Genomic DNA, 22,007 nt, shown 5'->3' with positions numbered 1-22,007 from the left:
ACTACTCCTGATGTTATACTTGGTCTACTGTTTGGCCTCATGACTTAGAGATGCCAGCCTTTATCAGCTGTACCATTGCTCTTGTTGATTACTGCTCGTGAAGAAGTACTGCATATGTCATTGAAAGAAAAGAAACTGCAAGAGACCCCTTTGATAGCACTACAAATTGTAGTCTACAATATAAGAACCACAGATGTATGATATATGATTCACGTGATGTCGATTATCACGAAACCTCGACATAACTTACATAATCATTATGTCATAATGGCATTATGTAATTCGGGTTCATGAGTAATATGGCATCATATGATGATGATGATGATCATAATGATGTTTACACTTCTGATGATTTGACCAACTCGGCCACGCGAACGTGGGCAGTGCAGCGAACTGCGAGTCAATATCAAGAAATAGGAGCGGTGACCCACAAGGTGACACCAAAGTGCCGAGGAGCGACGCAGCAGACAGGAGCCAAACAACCTCGGAAAGCACAAGCAAGAAGAATTGAGTTTCTAATCCGAAGAGCAAGATGATACTATGGTACACGAGACATCGTCTCAGATGACTTGTCGCCGACCTCACAGACGATTCGTGTGTGAAGAAGAAGTTTTGTGGGGGATGAGGACGCTGCTATGTTTGATCTGGCCGTGGCTGAGAACTGGTGATTCGTAAGAATTTGTAGTCCGCCATCTCGAGCGATGCGAGCCGTACCGCAACTCGTGGGCCCAATCACGTTATTCCTCATCGTTGAGCTGTATATTCCGGTTCTGGCTCTATTAGGGTTATTCAGAACCCGGCAACAGTCTTTGCAAAACTTGAGTCGGAGCTGCGACGGCTCTTTCGAATCCCCTCCAAGCGGTCATTGCAGACCTGCCGTCCTGTGTCAGATTAGTAGAGTTGACGGAAACTTCGATCCGAGCGAGAGTCTAAAGAATAGATCACAGGAAACTATCGAAAGAAAACATAGAAGTAGGACTCTTGAGCTGGTTCATGGTGGGGATGTTGATGAGGGGTTGTGGATTCGCTTGATCTTCGGTGTAGAGTGTTCATGTGAAGATCATTTTTAGTATGCTGGCCTTCTTGACTGTTGTTTTTTCGTGATAGAATTTCTATCATAGGAATAGCGATAGCAATAGAGAGAGTTTTTGATGAAGAAAAGATAGAGTAGAGCTAGATGTTGCTTTGGAGGAGAATGAGGAGAACTTCCGTGAAGGTCTGATTGAAGGTCTGATTCAGACCATCAATTTCGCCACAATTTCAGACCGTCTGAAGGTGTACTCGACGAAATTGAAAGTACTATGACGAATTCGAAGGTTCGAAAGTCGAAATTGAAAGCTCTATTAACACGAATTTGAACTTCGATCGACTTCGGACGAACTTGAATGTTCTATGAAGACTCTTCATAGAATTGAAGAGGTTGAAAGTTCTAATTATGAATATGATCTTCCCGTTTCGGATTCTTACCTCCAACTTTGCGCGTCCCGACGAAATTGATGGTTTCAAAGATTAACTAGATGTTCAAAAGGTGTAGTAGTTCCTCCACAGCACTATCCAAGTCATGATAAAAGCATATCGGCTGTAACCAATGGTGACGATGGATCTCATCACCAATCTTGACACAGAGAGTTATAGCCAACATCAGCTAGAAACTCGGGTTTTGTTGAGTCTGAAACTTTCTTCCAAATTAATCAATCTCTACAAATACCCTTTACTCTTGTGTTTGCATATGACTGATGAATCGTCTAGGCGAAGTCCTCCTACAGTAGGAGGAGGAGTCCTACTATCGAGTCTCAAACGCATCCCGACCAACACTTTCGCTTCATCACATTGTATGGTAGTAATGAAGTAACACCCAGAAAGGAGGAGGAGGTAACTCAACTGAATCAACTGAAGGTTGACTAAGAAAGCGGCAAGTGACGACACTCACAATGAACATTGACATTGACACCATCCTTACTGACTTACATTTCTGAAGATGCTTTCAGGTCCTTACCATTTCTGTGTTAACTTTGCGCGATCACGACGATGAGGTCCTCTATGTTGAATTCAGCCCATGTGGAAAGTTCGTGGCAACAGCAAACCGGGATGGATGATGTGAGTAAAATGGCCTCTAGACCTAGCGCAAGCATTTCCCGGCTTACCACGAGTTAATAACTTGAAGACTTCAAGTTGAAGTTATGATTGACTCTACCTCCTTGAATTGGGATCGAGATCGAGCTATGGCTAGGTACACTCTTGGGAAGCTTCTCACGAAACTGAAAAGCTTTACCCCGGGTAAATTACCCGGGAGTCCCGGGCCGGGACGAATTTCCTAGGCACCTGATCCGAGCTCTCTGCTGATTGCTTCGACTGGCCCTGTATTTTGGGTTGACCTTAGAGCATTCCCAATTGGTCGTGCACCATCAGAGCTCCTCAGTAGCATCTCACATGTGAGTTGTGCTCGGTCGTCGTGTTATTATGAGGTTGCTCAGGCTCCTGGAGACATGTATGACGGTTTTCTGTTTTACTCTGCAAGTTGCAGACTGCAACACCCGACAGAATCTGCATCCGCATATGGCCCCTGTTCGCGTGATACGGATCACTTCTCTGAGCTCGCTTCTATGGGACTCCGCTGACTCCACAGTAGTGCCAAGATTGCGAGAAAAGGTATAATTCATAGTATAACGTGAGTTTTAGGAGCGGGTTGAAGTCTCCTGAAATTCGCTCTCTGAGGAACACTCTTGGGGTGGACGCGAACCTCATTTAACCCGTTGGAAAGCACCTCTGATCTCACCCCTGGGATCGCTCTTGATCGTCGTTCATTGAATGCTCTCTCGTCCACCACTATCCTGGGACTCCCAGGCTGAAAGTGCTCCTGAGCTCGAATGTGGCTCTTTTGAACACCCCTGAAGTTTCCAATGGCTAATTGCGTATCCTCTCAGAAACTTGCCCGCCGGGGCGAGATTGATGCTCTTAAGTATGAACTTGATGAAAGACGATGAACCGGGTCCTCTTATTAGAGATGGTCATCAAATTGATATACCAATCGACCCTCCGGGTGTTAAGTTCTGCTGTAAGGAATCTCGAAGTCGGGATTTTCCCCTTCTTTTCTCAGACGATGTGAATCGGCTCAACGATGTGATGGATGGAGTATCGCGCCCCGCGGCCACTCTTGAATATACAAACTCTACTACTAGCCAGTGTTAGCGGTGAAAAAAGTAGATGGAATCTCGCAATGCGACTTCAACTCATATTCGGGAAACCCCGTCGAGTCACTGAAACGCCTTACAGTGAGCTGTAACTTGACCAAGGCTCACCGATACAGCATCTTGAGGACGCCTATGAAAATAGCTCCGAATTGCATCCTCCAGTCGCCTATGAAATGGTTTAGTTAACAGACATCATCACATATTGGTAAACAAGGTATAAAACATAGAGCGTTCGTCCCAAGGTAAGAGATCAGTCTGTTCCGGATAGTTGCGGTCCATGGATAAACCATGGAGACCATGCTTCTTCGCCAAGGGGATCTTGCTCTTAATGAGATGCTGGGGGAAATAGTTGAAGTACATTTCGTAGAACTTGCAGGTGCCGTTTCCATTCGGATCACAATGGGCGTCGACTATCATATTCGCGTATCCCATAGTATCGTCTCCGTTAATCTGTGGAGTGCAGGGGTTAATCTGAGTGATTCATCGGCTGAACTTCTACAACTGTGGAAGGAGTCACTCACCTGGAGGATCATTTTATCAGTATCTAGCCCAGCCCGAGAGACATTGGCTATCAAGTCTTCCGAAAACTTGTCAGTAATGAACAAGGGTGTCCTCTTAGGCCACGCGACAACGTCAACGAACATGAGCTTCACGATCCTTAACAGGCCACTCTGCTTCAAAATATTCCAGTCGAAGGGTCCGAGATACTTGGCCCCCATTTCGGACCTGCTTTTGAGAAAGTATCGCAGATCACGCTGACTCTATGAATCCGATACTCACCGGATCGCCGAGATCATGTTGAGCTCATTCGCAGTCTCCACGGCGATTTTGAGTACTTTCACCAGGGATCTTTTGTCGAAATACTGAGGCCCATACGTAACACGTATACCGTCACCAGGGTAGTACTTAGTTAAGTTACGAATGCTGTTCACGATAAAAGTCTCGTTGTATAGGTTTTTTGGACCGTCGAAGTCTAGATCGATCAGTATTTTGCCGCCTCGAGATGCCACACGCTCCTTCAAAGCAGCGAATTTGCAGGGCGTCCAACCCCAGCACTTTAATACACCAGTAACGTAGGCTTTGCAGCCACCGAGCACCAAGTTCCTCACTCCAAGTTTCAAAATTTGATCCCAGTAAAAGTCCCATGTGAAGTTGGCCGAACGAGGACATTGATGACTCCAACAAGATGGGATCTCTTTTCTCCCCCACGCCGAAGGAATGTACTTGTAGGACTCTAAACCACTATGAACCTTTCTAGTTGGGAGTAGAGGGCCGATTGAACCGGCGAAAGTGAGGCAGAGCAAATGAGATAAGCACCAGGCAGTCCTCATGCGGGGGAATAAACTGTGTGAACCACATCGGAGACTGAAGTGACTCCCGTGAAACGGAGACTCTCCAAAGCTGTCGTGCGGAGCAGTCAGCAAGTCGATTCGAGTGACTAGAAGCTTTCGTCGAGAGAACCGCATAGGAAAGCCCACAAGATGGCGCGCACAAGTCGTGCAGCACAATGTCCAGAGCTGCCGGAGATCATTTCCGGATCAATCTTATCGTGTCCGAGCGTTCAACTATAGATGATGCCTCACGACCCTAAGCTGGCGTCAGATATCAGTATGATTGTATGTGTAGTCTCGGATGTCGTGTAATAGGTTGTGCGGACCTATCTTTGCTGCCACACATTATGCCTGTACTGTTTTCTCATTGTGCTGCGCTCATGATAGCAATTCTGAAACTTTTCACTTCAGAGCATTAGTTCGGACTCATCACGGAACGCATCGTAACTGTACATTACTGTGTCACTCATAAGCTAAGTCTCCCTATCTCAATTCATCCGATCAACCTCTCATATCCCATGAGACTAGTCTCAAGATTCTTGTGCGCGCGTGACTAATGCAAGCATGAACATGTATACACGGATGATCAGCCAATTCCCATGGCGCGTTTTAATTTAGCTTTCTCATTTGCAGCCCTGTTCAGTAGGCAGGTCGCACCTGCGTGATTGCGTAAAAGGTTTGGGCGCGCTCTCTCAGGGGCCCCCACCCCTGGCGCGCGCTTATGCCGTCATGGCATATGTTGAAGCTTTGGGCAAAGCAGGGGCCGTATGCGGATACTGATGCATGATTCTGAGTCCATAATTCAATTCACACTCCGATCCTGATTCACGATTCAACTCACGCCTTGATTAGAGAGAACTGATACAAATTCTTTGCTCACGAGAAAGAGTCGAGATTTCTGAGTATGAGTGCTTGGGACAGAGTCAGATTACGTAATCATGAGCAAGATCCTTGATCCTTGATTTTAATCAGCCCCTGAATCCGATTTCTGATCCTTAATCACGATTCAAGATTCAAATCTATACTCAATGGCTGATCCAGAGTTTTTGGCACTGAGTCAGAGTATTTCATAAATTCGAGATTGAATACTCAGAGTTGGGATTTTACTCATGATTCGAGATTAATTCTCAGGAGTCGAGATTCTTTTACTCAACCTCAAAGCTGCTCAGATTCAATACCGCAATCTCACCTTGAGCATGATCCGGGTCATACTCATGATGCACAAGCTCACATTTCAACACGGCGCTTAATCTTGATTCTGTACCGGGGGTCCGGGCCCCCGGTACCAAACCCTGATTCTGATTCTCGACCTTGATTCACGACTTCTGCGCGCGCCACGGTAGACCTCGTCAGCTGCTTGCAAGTAGGTTCTTAGAATGACCGTACCGAGGTATAGAACCTCGGCTCCGATCAAGTGAGAGCGTATACTTAATCAGTTGAGCTGTGAGATTATCCGAAACAAGACGGTGCAAGGAGGTATAGCGCACGTAGTACATACAGACTATCAGTATGACCTTACCCGGGAATAGAACCCCAGCTCCGAGCACGTGGAAGTACACCCTTAACCAGTTCAGTTATGATATCATACGATGCGAAAAAGTGAATGGAGGTTTAGCACGTGTAGTACATACGACCACACGGTGTGAATTACGCATTCCTTAATTCAATGAATTATCCATAAAAACCATAAATGCCCTTCGAGATATTGTCGGATAAGAACACCCGATCACGCTACCGGTTCTCAAAGGAAGCTCTACGGGAGGTGTTGGACTTGGGCTTTCACTTAGAATTTCTGAGTTAGAAACCCGGAGTTAGTTGATTCCGACGTTCGAGTGAACATCTTAAAAGAAGTTTGAAGTACCGATGTGTACACGCGCGACAAATGATCTCCGTCCAAAGGTTTTACCATTGATATAGTGTAACGGGAAATGTTCATGTATTCGGTGCGAAGATCAGGTTCTACCCTCACAGGGGAGGTTTTCTTCTTCTCTTGAAATTGTCACTTTCGGTTGTGCGGCGTAGCGACTATAGTCTTCGTCTTGTGAAAAATGTCTGATTTAAATTGTGATTCCCCGATTCTTGAGAATACTCAGATTCAATGGAATCACGGTGATTCAATCACCCGAAAAATCAGCCTCATGGCCCATGAGTCATGGGCAAGGCATAATAGGAATATCTTTGCTGAGGCCTACTGGGACGCCGTCAGATGCCGTTTTCTCGACGTCCCTATCCGGACACCCTAAGGCGCGGATCATGGCGCCAAGAAGGGCCGTACTGATTTGATTGCCTCCGCTTTTCGCTAGGATTGGCATGTTGGGAGCGGACGATATCTTCTCCCGTGAGCTCCGTGTCGCTTCCGTGCTGGCAGTCCCCAGCTGGGAGATTTGCTCTGTTGTCGGGATACCCTGAACTTGTTGGAACACTTGCACGAAGCCACTGCTGCGCGCCTCCTTCAAGATGATATTCCCCATCAGTTTGCCAAAGTAGCGTTGCTCTTCAGTGAGAAGTGCTTCGGTTTCAACCGTATCGTCGAACCCTTCATCTTTGACGCCTGGGTCCACTTCCTCGGTGGGTCCATCAGCTGTTCCGCCATCCGCCGACAGTATATGACGTGGTCCTCGAATGCTGTGCTGTCGACGTGTTCCTGGCCAAATTGTGTCCTCCTAGGCGGGGTGATCTTCGGCGTTGGTGTCGGGCTCTGCTGGAGTGGTTCGTCGCGAGCTTGCGAGTCTGACAGAGAGGCAAGTTTCAGTTTGCCGCAGCTTTATTTGTTCCATGCCCCCAACTAACCAGCGCAAGAAGCTTAGAGCTACACGCTACTCTGTAGGCGCTGACTATGTGGATCGAGTAAGAGGAAAGCACAGCAGGAAGATTAGTGCAGGAAAGTTCGAGCGCGACTGCCCGATAAGGCGGCAAAGAGGGAAACCATAAGCAACGATGGAGAACCCATGCTCAGTGCTTCTTCGACGTACTTCGATGATCCTCGGACTTGGTTCTAGACCAGAATTTCTGGTTGATGGCTCCTGCTGCTTGATGCGCTGATACTTGCAGTTGCGACAAAGGCGACAGTTACCACGGCCGTACTGTCTGCAGACTTCACTCTGTCTCGGGCGAATTGTGGAGGGATAGGAGTGTGAGTTTCTCGAGCCATGACCACCCGGGTGGAAGGCCTTATTGAGAGCTATGGACGCTCGGCCGTTCTGCCTGTGCTTGGACAGGATATCTTGGTAACCATCAGTTAGTCGCTTGCTCCACGCATCGTCGAAACTACCCATCAACAGTTCGGCGCGAACCTCAGCGCCAGCCGCTTGCATAGAGGAGACACCCGTACAGCGTCCGAGCTTAGCTATTCTAGCGGTGTGCAACAAGACTTCGGAAGGGGTCATCTGGCCGAGGAGGCAAGCCGATAAGCTCCACCTGGACAGGATAGAGGTACCATTCTCCGCACACGCATCTTCGCCAAGGTGGCTGGCTTTACCACGAAACGCCCTGCCACGCGAGTGCCATACTTTTCTTGAAACTGGCATTGCCGAAGCAGTAGGACCTCTTCTTCAAAGTCCTCTAACTGTTCATCTCTCTTCCTCTTGGGAGCTCGTTCCCAAGAGGGTCTCTCGTTCGTCAAGTTCGCTGAAGTCCCTGAGGGCAAGTGCCCTTTTGAGGAGGCAAAGTGCCATCTGAAGAAGAACTACCATCTAATCGTTGAGTGGTCGAAGAAACCACACGTTGTAGTATATCGCTGTGGTCGCCATGAGAATTGCGACAAAAAGTTTCGCGTGAAGCCGGAGGGGACCAACGTGGTAGTCCCTGAGTCAGGTAGTACTGACTAACAAAATGCGGGTTGATGTTGGACTGTCGCGTATGCAAGGTTGCCATACAAGGCGTACCCGTCTGATGAAACGTAAACCTTTGCCGCATCACATCTCGCGGGCCATCAAGCAGTACGCGAGTCAAAACGCTACACCGAGTAGCATCCTGGTTAATCTGGAGGAAGAATTCCCGAACTCTGGGGTGACCCATAAACAGGTGAGCCACAGAACGTTAGGACAGGCCCTTTAGAACTCGCTTCTACGAGGTGTAGCTGATGAGAATCTAATTGTAAGGTCATTGGGTTGATACATAATAGACCATCTATTCAAGCGAGCTCGCACGCATGCCCACGTTCCTACCGGAACGGGGGCCGCTGTCTCACTGACGCATCGCCGATGCGGCATCGGCGGATATCTGTCTACACGTGGACAATCAAAGCCTGATTCTCAGGGCACATTTGGTTGACTTTTGAAAAATACCGAAAGATTTGAAAGATTTGAATACCGAATTGGAAGATACCCGACCAGAACAGAATACGGGCTCTCCGATGGAAGACTGCGTCTCAGCTCAAGACTCTTAAGTTTAGAATATCATGTGGTGGTATTGTGATCTTCGTCAGGGTTTCATAACAAGTCTCAGTGAATCCGACAGTATAAAACCTGAACCGCTCTCAGGTTACTGAAATGGTCTCGGCGTATAACAAGAAGTTGAGAACAGGCTTGGTTGATTACCAAGATCTTGCTGAACACTTCGAAGACTGTCGAATCAGCGATGAACTTGTGACGGCAATTCGAAACCAGCGGCAAGTTCGAAGGTCGGCAGTCTATTTAGACGGGATGTGGAACCAGAGATACGTTGCCTGTATCTTGTCAAGCACTGGTGAGATTTGGTTGCGAAAGCTGCGAGCAGTCCGCCGGAGGTGATTAGTTTCGTCGTGCTCAACAGATATGATGACTTCGCTCGCTGCCTTTCTGGAACAGAAATCGGGAGGTTTTTCATTATATATGGATGGGCAAAATGATCTCATCCGAAGCAGGCTGAAAGTCATTTGGATTGGAGGATCAAGGCTTAGGTAAGAACTGCTGCCAACAGTCTACTGGCAATCGCTAGTAACATTCCTGAAAGCGCTTTGCTGCTGACCAATGGACACGGGGTGGGAGCATTTTTTGCGCACTGCGTAATGCGCAGGTATGACGGACAACACAAAAAACGTACACATTCGTTTATTCCATTCGCTTGGGCGATTGTGGATGAGGAATCGGCGGACGTGTATTCCGCCATCCTCGACGAACTTGATAACTTAGTTCATCGGCTCAGTGGCGGCCACAAGCATCTGCGAGATGTCGTAAGTTACGACTCGTAACCCAATGTAATCACGACGCTCACCAAGGCGCAATCAGCGCCTGTCGTGATCGGCTGCCTGGGGTCAGAAATAGTACTAATCATAAACAGAACACGACAACTGACTAATGTTCCTGGTTCTTAGCGCGCTGTTACTTCCACTTAGTGAAGAATGTGAAGGATAACAAGAAGAAACTCGGTGAGCCGGAAGTGCAGAAGCTGGTGCGCCTAGCTTGTTGAGTGAATGCACCAGTTCATAACAGGAACTTCACGTATGTTGCAGAGTTCCAAATATCCATAGGTCTTGGATCATGTTTTCGCGTTACATGCTTCACCGACCGACGCCATTTACAATCGGCTAGCGGAAGCTCTGACGGACAAAGTGAGGGAATCATCAACAGCTGGCGCGGAATATCTCGAGACGGCCCTTAATGCCGACCGTCTCGGGTATCCGAACATTCATTTGGCTAGCGATGGATTAAGGGGGACACAAGTAAATCGTCGCTTAGTTTAATTCCAGGCACTGAATCATAGGTACTCACAAATATCGTGGAAACTTTTCACAAAACCATAACTTATAGTTTAAATCGGAAAAAGTTTGTCATATCGAAGTTCGTGAGGAAAATAAAGAGTGTAAGTCAGCTGAATCATCATGAGTTAAGCTGAACTGGGTGGGGGATATTCCAATTTCACCCAGATTCTGAAAACAGCTCCCAAGTTTGCATCGGGGAACTTCATCACTCGGTCCGAAGCAATCGACGTCGTGGACTATGAGCCCGACATGAAAGTGCGAGGGACGACGATGGCTGAAAATCACAGCTTCACTGAGGTACTGACATCATGTCATATCATGAGAATGTTGGGAATAAATACGATGCCTCCACTGGCTTAGCCGATACTCGGACTGTTGCCGGAACGCAACGCTTTTCAGGTAACAGAGCTTGTAGAAGAGCTTCTGGACTCTAGAGACCCCAGTACTCGATACTTCATTTTTCCTACCGTCGGCGTGCTGAGGAGGAATCGGAACCGAGAGGAACACACTGTCACCGATTTTTTACGGACGCTACTGCATGACGATTTTGGTATGATCGGAATCCAGTGGGATCGATTGACAACACAATTGAGGATTGATATATGATTGGATAATGACATGTAAATCAATTTCAGGCAGTGACCGCTCAGGAAAGTTACCACTGGACGAGCTGATGGATCGTTGCTTCCCTTACTATCTCACGACATTTCATGAGACCGTGGTCGAAGGGAGAACCTTCAATGACCCAAAAAGGCATTGTAATTCAACAGTATGTGCCTGTACCTGTAAAGAAAGTCGGGATTGGATTTACTGTCAACACGGGTACTGTGTGGAAATAATTTTAAACGGGAAACCTCTGTAAGTTTGGCTTCGCGTCCGCGTAATGCGGATCCAATTTCATAGGTATCTCCGAGACGGTCGTTTGCTGCCGACAGTCCAAACAGGACCTCCTTCCCGCTACCGAGGAGGACTACACGTTTCGAACACACCGCGGCCACCAAAAACTGCAAGTACTACAGCCAGTGATATCGATCGTGTCAATGATTGGGATTGTTTCTGAAGCCGTCGTCACCGTCATTACTCAGGACTTTCTGCAGCAGGCAGGGGAAAAGCGCCGTCAAATTCTCACATGGATGTCAATAGCTGTTGGAGTGAAGCAGAAGCGAGTTCGGAGAAAGGTGAACGCCACAGTACCATAAGCGAGGTATCCCTGCCTACCCGACATGAGACGAACCGTTCGTACTCTTGCTCTCGGCCCGAGGAAAAGAATTTAGAGCAGCAATGCCACCATGGGAGCGTATGGAGTGAAGTCAGTGCTGGAGGACCAGCAATCTGCGAGTACAGCGTCTGCACTAGTCCGATAGATAAGTGGTCGGTTGCAGAATCTAGGGTGTCCGTGAACTCAGAATCTCATACTTCGGAAAGTTCTGCCACTGTTCATGCTGCATCGGTCACTGACAAAATTTCAATTGCGTGCACCTCGACCTCGAAGTCCTCGAGCATAGAGAACGGTAGCGTGGATCAGAATGGATCGGGAGGGATGTCGAACGTAACGTTATCCCCTTCGTCGGTTTCGTCATCGAGCTGCTAATAAGTAGCGGAAGCAGTACCCGATTCATGCGCACACTCTAAGAGGAGCCGATAACTCCCCTCAGGGTGAAGTCACAATCACCTGCATGTTCTCAAGCTTTGAAACTGTACAAATGGGTTTCATCATGCCGTGTGGTGGTTTGCGTTGTCTCTGAGTGAGAACGTAATTTCCGTGATCACCTTTGGGGAACGAGTACCGCAAGGAGTCGAAGAAGCCGAGAAGACCGGCCCGGTTTATTCGTGAAGTCCTTTGAAAGCTTGAGATGACTTAGAAACAATCACCAAGTTAGAGTGAAATACCCAAGAATACCAATCCCTCTGCTCGGAAACAAGGGGAACAAGCATGCCCCGAAATAGCATGACGATACTCGATTGTCAACTTTGTACAAGATTATACGGCGTATAATATACGCTAAGTACTGGGTTAGACCAAATACGCTGATGATGATATGAGTCGTCAGAGAGTTTAGCGAAAGAGTTTTCCCTAAACTTTTCCCCGGTTATTCCAGATTTTTCCTAACTTGGGGTTCGCTCTTCATGCTGGTATCTTAATTCGATCAAATTCGCCTGGGGAAGTGCGCCCAGCAAGTCAAGTCTTCCGAGTAGCATCACTTCAATCCAGGAAATAGTGTAAGTGATCCGCTCTTCTTCAAGAATGATTCTTGGGCCACTCTGGATTAGGCTCTCTAGATTACAGCAGCCGTAATGACTGGACTAATTCGATAATCTGTAATTAATATCCCAGTCAGCACTTGGAACGCTACATTATATATATCACGCGGACTTCCTTCAGAGTCAAAACGTGCTGAGTTGCTCGAGAGCAGATAAGCGGGTTTTGACTAAGATTGGAAAGTTTTCCCGGCACTGCCGGGAAGCAACTGCAGTATACCATATACTGTTTATGGCCGGCGCGAGCGTATATAGGGACGGCTGCGTGTCGATCCCCACTCCAAGCCTTGGAGTCCAAGGGCCTCTCTAAGAGCCTCGTGTTTCTCACGCGCCCAATATCGTGACGCCGATAGCGACACGTGCACAATGCGTCCCGTGCAATACACGGTGTGTATTGCACCCGTTTCTATGAGGCATGGTTTGCCAAGTCTTTTGGTCACCGTTACTGGTTATGACCTGTCTTTCTGTAACCTCTCATTTCTCATCTTCTGATGCGAAAGTCATACAACCTATTCGAGACCCCATCTTCAAGGGTTATGCCCGGGTTTGATCCACCCGACGCTACACTATTCACACTCGCGTACAAGTTTTACGGTAAAACGCTTTTATTCCTATTTCCTGAGCAACCCCACTCCACAGTATACGATTTGCGGGTTTTGACTAAGATTGGAAAGTTTTCCCCAAATCCAGGCCAGTTTTCCACAGACGTGAAGATGGGTTCCGGAATCCGGAGTTTTAGATTATTCTTGTTCTGGAAGACCTACATTTCGTGCGGTCTGCTCACGCGTGTGGACTTCGTGAATTATTAAAGCTGCGCGGACCGTGTAAGCGCGGAGTATCACAATGGAACTCAGATAATCGGAAACCTTTTCCGATTATCTACACATTCTTCCTGTCGTGCTTACAATAAGTATTAGAGTCTACTCTAATACTTATTCCGCTACTAGCGGAATATACCTAAGTTTTTGAATTCCACACTGAGCTCACAGAAATTTCTAATTAGTTATGCGCCTTTAAAAGAAGTTTTTTTAATCCTTATAAAGTACTCTACCCCACTCTGCCTCACACAGTCTCAGGAAAGTACTTACTACACTACGGAATGCTTACACACGTCCCATGGCTCTAACAGCGACGACCCACAAATTCCCTGGTCTCCATGGTAGATCCGTGACAGGCGTCACCGTAAAGGGTGCTACCCAAGGAGACACTTTCAGTGACACTGTCCTCCTCCCTCACGTCACTCAACGTGATGGGGAAAGACGCTGGCATGCCGGAATCATCATCGACTTCAGAGATATACCATTCTAGATATCTCTAGAACCCGCGAGGCTAAGAACCATTCTGCAATTTTGAGACCAGCATACTTCACTCGAACATTCACACTCGGGTGAACTCTTGTAGTTGGCATCTTCCCACTTATGCTTCTGCAGCGTTTCAAAGCTCTCCTTCCAGACTGCTCGCAGGTGCAACTCTGTCCGAGCTTGTTCACGATCATCTTCACTGCCACAGCTGGTGTGATTGGATTGAAGGTCTTGAAAGCAGTCAAAGAAATGATCGGGCCTGCGCCCTTTCCTGGACCAGGAGTAAGGCAACTTACTTCGCTTAGGAAGGAGGAAGGCCATCCCTCGATTCTATCAGATGAGCTTTGTTTTCCGACTCGCCCGTATGTCACCTGAGGAGAAGTTCAAGGAACTACTCAACGTGTCCAAAAAATATGGACGAATCTGTTGCTTCAAGTAGGCCCATGATGAATTAAATGTGATTGAGATGTATTGCAGAACACCGACTCGCCAAGTCCTAGTAGTGACAGACATCGCAGTCTATAAGAACATCATGAAGCGACGCCCGAGAGAGTTCAGCGCACCTGACGTCCCGAATATTATGGACTTAGAGCATATGGCTGCGGCTGAGGGCAAGATGTGGCAAAAGCATCGGAAGATATCATCACGCCCCCTCATAGAGGCCAATCTAGATAAGTTGTTTCCAATGATCTCTCGTTCTACCCAAAAATTGGTGAGTGGCCATTCATACTTTTCATGCAGTCTATAGTATATTTCAGACCCAGAGGCTCGAAATGTCGGCTGATAGTGCTGGAACAATCGAATGGGAACCTCTGCGAGACCTTCAGCTATGCGCTGCAAGAGTTGCTTCAGCTGTATACATGGGAGAGAGTGATCCGGATAACTCCACAAGCAAGAACTCGAGTTGATGATTGATCCCATATATTAGATTCCTCAGATCCAATTTTCACGATTGAAATGCTGGATGATCTTTGGGGCATCATAAGTGATACATTCACGATAACTTTAGAACCTACAAGTTTCCTCTACCACGATCGATTCTTGTATACGTTCATGTTCCCTTCGGTCAGGAAGGTGAACTCGAAAGCTGAAACCTTCGAATATACCCGGACGCTCTTCAGTTTGCCCAACGATGGAGACGTATCGAATTAAGACTCATCCAAAGTATTTACTGGCAAACACCAGAAGGAGGAGACCGTTGCCGTATCGGCAAGAGCATTCTTGACAGCGCGGGGTCTGAATACAGCGACTCGGAGTTGGCACACACCCTTGTGCTGTAAATTCTATTCCAGTGTCATCTACACATATTATTAGATTCTCCGACTCAGATACCTTGCTGCAGGGGCCGAGACTACCTCAAACGCGATGGCTTGGCTACTTCATAATCTCTGTATTCACCCCGAAGCTCAAGAGAAGGCGAGAGCTGAAGCGGACTTGGTTCAAGATCTGTCGGTTGAGTCTATTCATAATATACCTTTCATTGAGGCTTGCACGCTGGAAACTCTTCGTGTAGGTTCGGGCTCAACTTGTTTCTAGAAACTCATTGGAAGACTATGATGAATGATTATTAAATCTCAAATATACTGCTTCACTTCAGCTCAATCCATCTATCCCGGTCAGCATCAACAGAGCCCTTGTCAATTGTGGAGTAGCAGGGAAAACAATCAGGGCCGGCACTCAACTTATCTTCCCGTTGGCTCAGATGATGAAGGATAACTACGAGCACGGTGACGAGTTCAGGTGAGTGGCCGATCTCACAGTTTCAAGGAGTATGAATGCCTCTAATCAGGCCTGAGCGTTGGTTGACACCCGATGGCAGCACTATTGATGAGAACAAACGTTCAGAGTTAATTTCATTCGGATTTGGTCCCAGACAATGTCCAGGGAGGCATCTGGCAATGAGAGAGCTTCTATGCTTTGCTGTGGAGCTCTTGCACACCTTTGAAGGCTTCCGCCTTCTTGAAGACCGGGTTGTAACTCCGAAGTTCTCCAATTTGCTGACAAGTTCTGGGAATTTGGTTGTAGCTATGCAGTGCCGGAGGACTTGAGTAGTCGAAGGTTAGTAACTTTTTCTATCGAACTAGTCTACTTTAGTGGTGCTCTACAGCAGCAGCCAGCAGCTGCTGCTGCTGCTATCAGCAGCCGCGTCCGGCAGTTGCCGCTAGTATTGAGCTCACTTTGTATTGAGTATTGAGTATCCGTCATCTCCGCACAATTGTATTTCGTAGGGTTGCGGTGGTTTGGGAATGATTTGAGGCAAGCAGCGAACTTGTTATATGAGACATGCGCATTTTTACTGTTAAGCAAGGCCTCTTGTAATTAAAGTTTCGAAGATTGATACCGAGTAGAGTCGTCCTAGAGGGATTACATAGTTCATGACAGACCACGGAGCAGCTCCGTCGGAGCTCACGCCGGTGATATGTGTGCGGGCGCTGTGGTGCGTCCGAGGTTACTACGAGCTCGTTAACTCGTGTAATGAGAAAAGTAGTGTGAACTCGCTTCGTAAATCGAGGACTTCATAAGTCATACGTGATATCGAATCGATCGACTTGGCCTTGGCCAAGGAGAATCTCCTTAGGAGATGTAGATGCATGACAATCGTATGCAGAAAATGCGCTGCATTCACCATCAGATGGCTGCGCATCATGGCTCAAATTGTTAGGGGCTAAATTTGAAGCGAGCATGGTTGGTCCAGCCAGGTTGGAGCAGTGAGCTGTCGCGGGCCTTCATCGTCTATTGAATCTAACCAGGGACGTCCTCGGAAGTGACAAGGCTGATCGCCAGAGGTTCTTCAGAACCGCCACTTGCGACGGCTCTGACTTATGAACGATCGTGAAATGGGAGGTTTCAATGAATGAATTCAAACCTCCCACGAGGAGAGACTTATCTAGTATGAATGGTTAATACATACCCATTCACTTGTAGATTGACAGCGTTCGTAATCAGAACAGGTAAAGAAGTGGGTCTCCGTCATTATGATATTGTCTGAAGCTCTGGCGGATATCCTTCTGGGCGGTTAAGTTGAAGGGAGGTGGTCACAGCTCGGGAGGGACCTCATGGAAGGATCGTGAACGTTGAACGGTATGAAGCCCCGATATCCCAGAATGTGCAGATTTCCTCGGAAATTCCGACCTCACTTGCCATGTGTCGGTGAATGGCTCACCTCTACAGATTGCGTCACCCAATCCCGTTACTTTCACTGTGTTGTGATTTCCTGCTTAGGGAAAGCGTAGCTTCTCCACGGTTGAAACCGTGCCAGAGAGTTGTCTTTCGGCGAAGCCTGGTTTGGGACAGCGATTGACGCAATCGGTGCTGGCACAAGGGAAAACCGGAGTCCTTCAAGCTGTCAAGCTAGTCACACAAGCCAGACTGCCTTGACAACCTGGAGTAGTCTATGTGTTAAGCGTGATATTTTTTTACCGAGGTCCTAGGAGCACTTCAGGTAGCAAGCTCCAGTGGCTTACGACAGAAGCTTACTATCCTGAGTGTACCTTGCGTGTCATCTTCTGCAGTGCCCAGATGGCACTCGTGTGTCGACACGCGCCCTGCCACAACTCGGAGGCTAGAGATTCCACTCTGACTTGAAAAACCATTGTTCAAATATGCACCACAATACCGTAATACTTTTTAAAACATTATCTAGCGCGGAAAGACAAACGCACAGCCTAGCCGAGAAAATTATACAAGAATATCACAAACTACAAACGGTACCCTTGTCGTGGGGAGTTCACTGGACTGACAGTTTGGATGCATTCGGACTAACGAAGGCATTCATCGTCCAGAGCGTCTCGCAGGTATAAGCACATCTCCCATCAACTAGTTGGAACTCAAGTATAAGGATGTAGATCAGTAGTTCTGATTATGAACTGGGTGAGCCTTAGCACTGTGTGAGTTGTGTCACAAATGCACGAGGAAGACTTTCACACTGAAACACCATACGTTATGATACTTGCCGTATCGGAGCATAACTCTTCCAAAACCTCAGAATATGGTGCAAACAGAGAAGGGAAGAGTTCAACAGTTCAAATTAGCTGAGCTTCACATGAGAGTAGTGGAGCCTCTAGCTCGGGTTTGTATAGCACATGACAGTAATGGGATGTTGGTTTGCTCAAACTACGCTCCTTCCATACAGACATGTCTCCCACTCTTCTGGGTCCCTCATCGTTTTTTATGGAGTAAAATGGCTACGGTACCGGATTTTCTCGCTCCCCACCATTATCGGTGGGGACCATCACAGGCCCGCTATAAGGAACTTAGCTTCTTAAGAGAGGACCTACTCTGTGATCAAGTCCCTTGGAGCACTGCCGTATACTCCGAATCGTTTAGTAAACGTCGAGATGCTGGTCTCCTCCTTTTAAAATCGTTACGAAGCGTGATCGGCTCCTGAGACATGATGATGACTGTAGATTCTACGGGTTGGGAATAACAGCAGCCATTCCTTCTTAGGTTGTAGGCTGTGTACTCTCTAGACTACGATCACCTCCTTTTCTACGATGGCAGCATGATAGAAGGTGGCCTGAGGCAAAAGTATTGTGGGAACGATGTAACCATACACAACACCGACCAATGATTTGCTCGTGGTCAAACTCGGCAGCTCATCCCGTTACTCGATCTGTTGATCAAGAACCTGTCTCAGTATACACTATCAGAACATTACTGATCGAAGAGGGTCCACTACAGCTCGCAATGGTCAGTATGCAACCGTAGTATTGCTTGATATCACCCTCCGTAGAGTTTGTAGAGAATAATTGCCGACGTTAACAACACAAGTCTCTGGTTTAGTGTACATCATCAGTGATATACTTCATTGGAAACAATCAGCTGCATTACTCGCATCACATGGGCAGCAAAGCACTAATCATCGCCTACTTGGCCGTTTTCAGTTGTGAACTCGAGTCGACGACCTAGATGAATGGCGGCAACAATCAACTCCTATCGCTGTCCAGTCCGTACTGAAGAAGGTCATGCCGCGGGAGTCACTTCGATTAGGTCTAGTTCCACTATCGCAAGGCGAGTCCGTTCCATACAAACTGCCACTCAGAGGCGAGAGGCTCGAATGCCCACTGAAAGAGGCAACTCAGTAACGACCATAAAGCCCATGGTCGAATACTCCTCCTCTTCGTCTTCATCGAGACCATCTACATCGTAGTATTCGTCAGCATACATCAGCTCGTCGCCCTCTGTCGAAGATTTGCTCCCTCTAACGGCTCGATCGACAAGTAGGCACACGACGGCTAGTGATACCATGCCTCCCACACCTTATACGAACAAGATCCTCAGTTGTAATCGCACTGTTGAATCAACAGCGTTGACTGACCTGCTAGAACCCAGAACCACCAAGATGAGCCACCGTCGGAACTGCACAATTCGCTGTCTATTGTGACAAGCCCATCATCTGAAACGTCCTGTGACTTGGAAGCGTCAGAAGACGCGTACCCACCGTTAGGATTCTCACAGTCCTTCCTACAACTTGGCCCACCGCAATCGATATCGATTCTAGCAGTCAAGTTGCTGTCCAGCGACCGAGGCTAGGCAAGTGGTTTTACTCGAGTTGGTTCAGTATCTCATCTGCACATGTTCCTTGACATGTGTAGATGTCGTTGACTATAGCAATATCGGCAGGCGAAAGAGTCCGTCGTTGACCGATTATTTCCCTCCATCTGATCACAGATTGTTACACTTTTTGTTGGATTTCCGCGGCTGGGAAGTTTCTACTGAGGTTCCAATGTGAGTACCGTGGGGGCGCATGGATCTTCTTTACTGTTAACCTGTCTTCACTCTCAGCGCTTATGTCATCTCATTGTCACTTACACTGAACTCGCATTCACCGTAGTGCATGATCGACTCGTAGTCGTATGCTGTGCCTGGTCAAGAGTGACCCAAACTTGGTAGTCACAAGGCGTCACCTCTGACTGCACTCAGCCATGGGCTCTGAACGTTATCCAATCGAAAGAAGTTCTTCTCTTTGTCTTGCGCTATGTTGTTCCACAGAATACTCACGTAGGAGTCTCGATCCTGCAGTATGAATTGATCAGTCAGCCACTTACTGTAAGCGCCCGTCAAAGTTACTGGTCTATTCTGAACGTGGGGAAGGCCAATGGCGTGACCAATCTCATGGATAACGGTACCGAGAGAGGTGCCTGATTCTCAGGGCATCCCGTACGATGTTCCCAGCTGGCTCGGTCTCACACCCATCGCCTAGATTAATAGTATGAATATTGTCAAAGTGAAAGCCAAGCGTCGTAAAGCAGTTCGTTCCTTCACTCTGAACCTGGTAGATATAATAGAAGGATCAACAAGATTCGTCTCGTTAACCAAAAGGAGTCCTGTCGTGTCGGGTGAATACGTATGCTCGCGAAAGCGAACACAAGTGTATCTGATGATGCGAATCTATGATCTCTGGCCGAGATGGGCGCTGTTTACTTCTCCCAGACAGAGACAGCCGCGTTGAATGCCGATTTAGCACAGGGCTGCAGAAATGGATGAAAAGTGTAACTGTTCCGATATAAGACAGTTCACTAGAAGAGTGCTTACTCAATGAAACCACCGGGCCATGAAAACCAAGACCAAGCAGGACTAATACGTACCGCAGTATATTGAGTAGTATCCTACTAAAAGATAGGCATTAATAATAGGTCTAACCTTACCTCATCATTAGAGAGCATTAACGAGGATGATGATATTGTCCCATTAGACCCCATAGGTATGAGCATATCCCCTCCTATTAGGATGTGGCCCTCTGTCTCGGACTTGGTAGAGACCCGTGGCCGATGTCTGAACACATCCAATGGTGGGCATACTTATTGCTATTGGAGGGTGGTGGGGCGCCTATGCCACTTTTGAATATACCTCACCACAATCAATTTCTCTGAGTGGGGCATCTATGCCATTTCTCAATTCACCTTACTGCAATCAATTTCTCTGAGTAGGGCGTCTATGCCACCCCTGAATATACCTCAGCGCAATCCATTTCTCTGAGTAGGGCGCCTATGCCACCCCAGAATATACCTCAGCGCAATCAATTTCTCTGAGTGGGGCGCCTATGCCACCCCTGAATATACCTCAGCGCAATCAATTTCTCTGAGTGGGGCGCCTATGCCACCCCTGAATATACCTTACCACGATGAATTACTCTGAGAATAAACGTGAGGTGGCACCATTTTAATTTTACCATTGGTGGTAAAATTAATAAGAGGTGGCACCTATGCCACCTCTTATTTTACCTTACAACAATCAATTTCTCTGAGTGGGGTGCCTATGTCATTTCTCAATACCACCAGTGTATGACCTCAGTGCAATAAATTTCTCCGAATGGGGCGCCTATGCCACCATGAATTTGCCCTAATGTAATCGTTCCGGAGTCATGCAACAGGGGAAGATATATTCCGTCGACACGGCCGGATCACGCGAAGATCAATTTCGCCGTTAGGAGAGCCAATCTTACCCGGGGGACAAACACCCCATGTTCGAACTCTAGCGCCGCTAACTAGGTTGTTAAGAAGAGCTTCAGCGTGTATATATACAATCCCTGTGCACAATTGCGACCAAGCGGAGTCGACCTCAATAGGAATGAGAGTCATCATCACACTCCATGCAAAGTGGAGTTCTCCCCATCGTGTTGACAAAATCGACTTCTCTATAGCGTGCGGCTGCGCAGTTGGAGGAGTGGCATAGCCGCGCCATGGCGAGAGTTTAAGGTTGCTCAGGACATTGAAAATGTATAAGAAGTAATGAAGGCCTACCTTCTCATATCGGGGGGCGAGTAGAAGAACGTCGATGATGATGAGGTCTCCGTATGGACGACGATAGGGGCCGACAACAGGGACTCGAGAGACAACAAGCGTGATAAAAGCAAAAACATAACAACAAGACTGAATGGAGCATCTACCCCGTGAGACTCTCGATGGGGGATAGTCTGTGATAAGATCATATCCACAGACTAGTACTGGCAGAGAGTGCGGGTCCGGTTTGGTAGGGTTGTACGGGTAACGAAAGCTATTTTTTTGAGTTATCAAATATTAAAGTTATTGAGTGACTCGATTGAAGTCTGCGTTTCCGATAATACTTCTATTCTGCTCCGTTATGAAAACTGCTCGAGCAGATCGAGGCTTGACCGCCGTGCATACTGAGCATCACCGCCACCCAGTGCCCACACATACATCATTCAAAGAGTCAGGAGCGTCGATAAAAGGGTGATCATTGCCAGACAGGGTTGATGGGCATGCCCTGTGGAGAACGGAGAACC

General features: G+C 47.5%; 4 protein-coding genes across 4 annotated transcripts in view; 2 read left to right on the top strand and 2 right to left on the bottom strand.

Moving 5' to 3' along the window:
* Positions 1-3,187: 3,187 nt before the first annotated feature.
* On the bottom strand, positions 3,188-4,537 carry Pmar_PMAR006586 (hypothetical protein). Its single transcript, XM_002769501.1, has 3 exons — positions 3,972-4,537; positions 3,713-3,917; positions 3,188-3,662 (listed from the first exon to the last, which is right to left on the bottom strand). Exons 1-3 carry the CDS (start codon positions 4,520-4,522, stop codon positions 3,387-3,389), a joined length of 1,032 nt encoding a protein of 343 aa, XP_002769547.1. The 5' UTR covers positions 4,523-4,537; the 3' UTR covers positions 3,188-3,386.
* A 10,590-nt stretch (positions 4,538-15,127) lies between these two features.
* On the top strand, positions 15,128-15,814 carry Pmar_PMAR006585 (cytochrome p450, putative; the record flags this gene model as incomplete). Its single annotated transcript, XM_002769500.1, has 4 exons — positions 15,128-15,271; positions 15,360-15,502; positions 15,552-15,732; positions 15,788-15,814. The coding sequence occupies 4 exons, from the start codon at positions 15,128-15,130 to the stop codon at positions 15,812-15,814; spliced, it is 495 nt and encodes a 164-aa protein (XP_002769546.1).
* Positions 15,815-19,569: 3,755 nt separating this feature from the next.
* Pmar_PMAR006584 (conserved hypothetical protein) lies at positions 19,570-20,025 on the bottom strand (the record flags this gene model as incomplete). The annotated part of the gene is made up of 4 exons (XM_002769499.1): positions 19,570-19,626; positions 19,681-19,777; positions 19,832-19,902; positions 19,952-20,025. Coding segments are annotated over 4 exons (299 nt in total), but the record flags the coding sequence as incomplete, so codon positions are not given.
* Positions 20,026-21,637: 1,612 nt separating this feature from the next.
* Pmar_PMAR006583 (ubiquitin-conjugating enzyme e2 g, putative) overlaps positions 21,638-22,007 on the top strand; it is a gene marked incomplete at both ends in the record, with an annotated part of 5,017 nt that continues 4,647 nt past the window's right edge. Inside the window, one exon of the mRNA XM_002769498.1 lies at positions 21,638-21,653. Coding sequence (XP_002769544.1) covers positions 21,638-21,653 — 16 coding nt within the window. The remainder of the gene's footprint in view (positions 21,654-22,007) is intronic.

The sequence above is a fragment of the Perkinsus marinus genome (genome assembly GCF_000006405.1).
Source record: "Perkinsus marinus ATCC 50983 genomic scaffold scf_1104296965578, whole genome shotgun sequence".
NCBI classification, from domain to species: domain Eukaryota; phylum Perkinsozoa; order Perkinsida; family Perkinsidae; genus Perkinsus; species Perkinsus marinus.
This window is presented reverse-complemented; position numbering and strand designations above follow the sequence as displayed.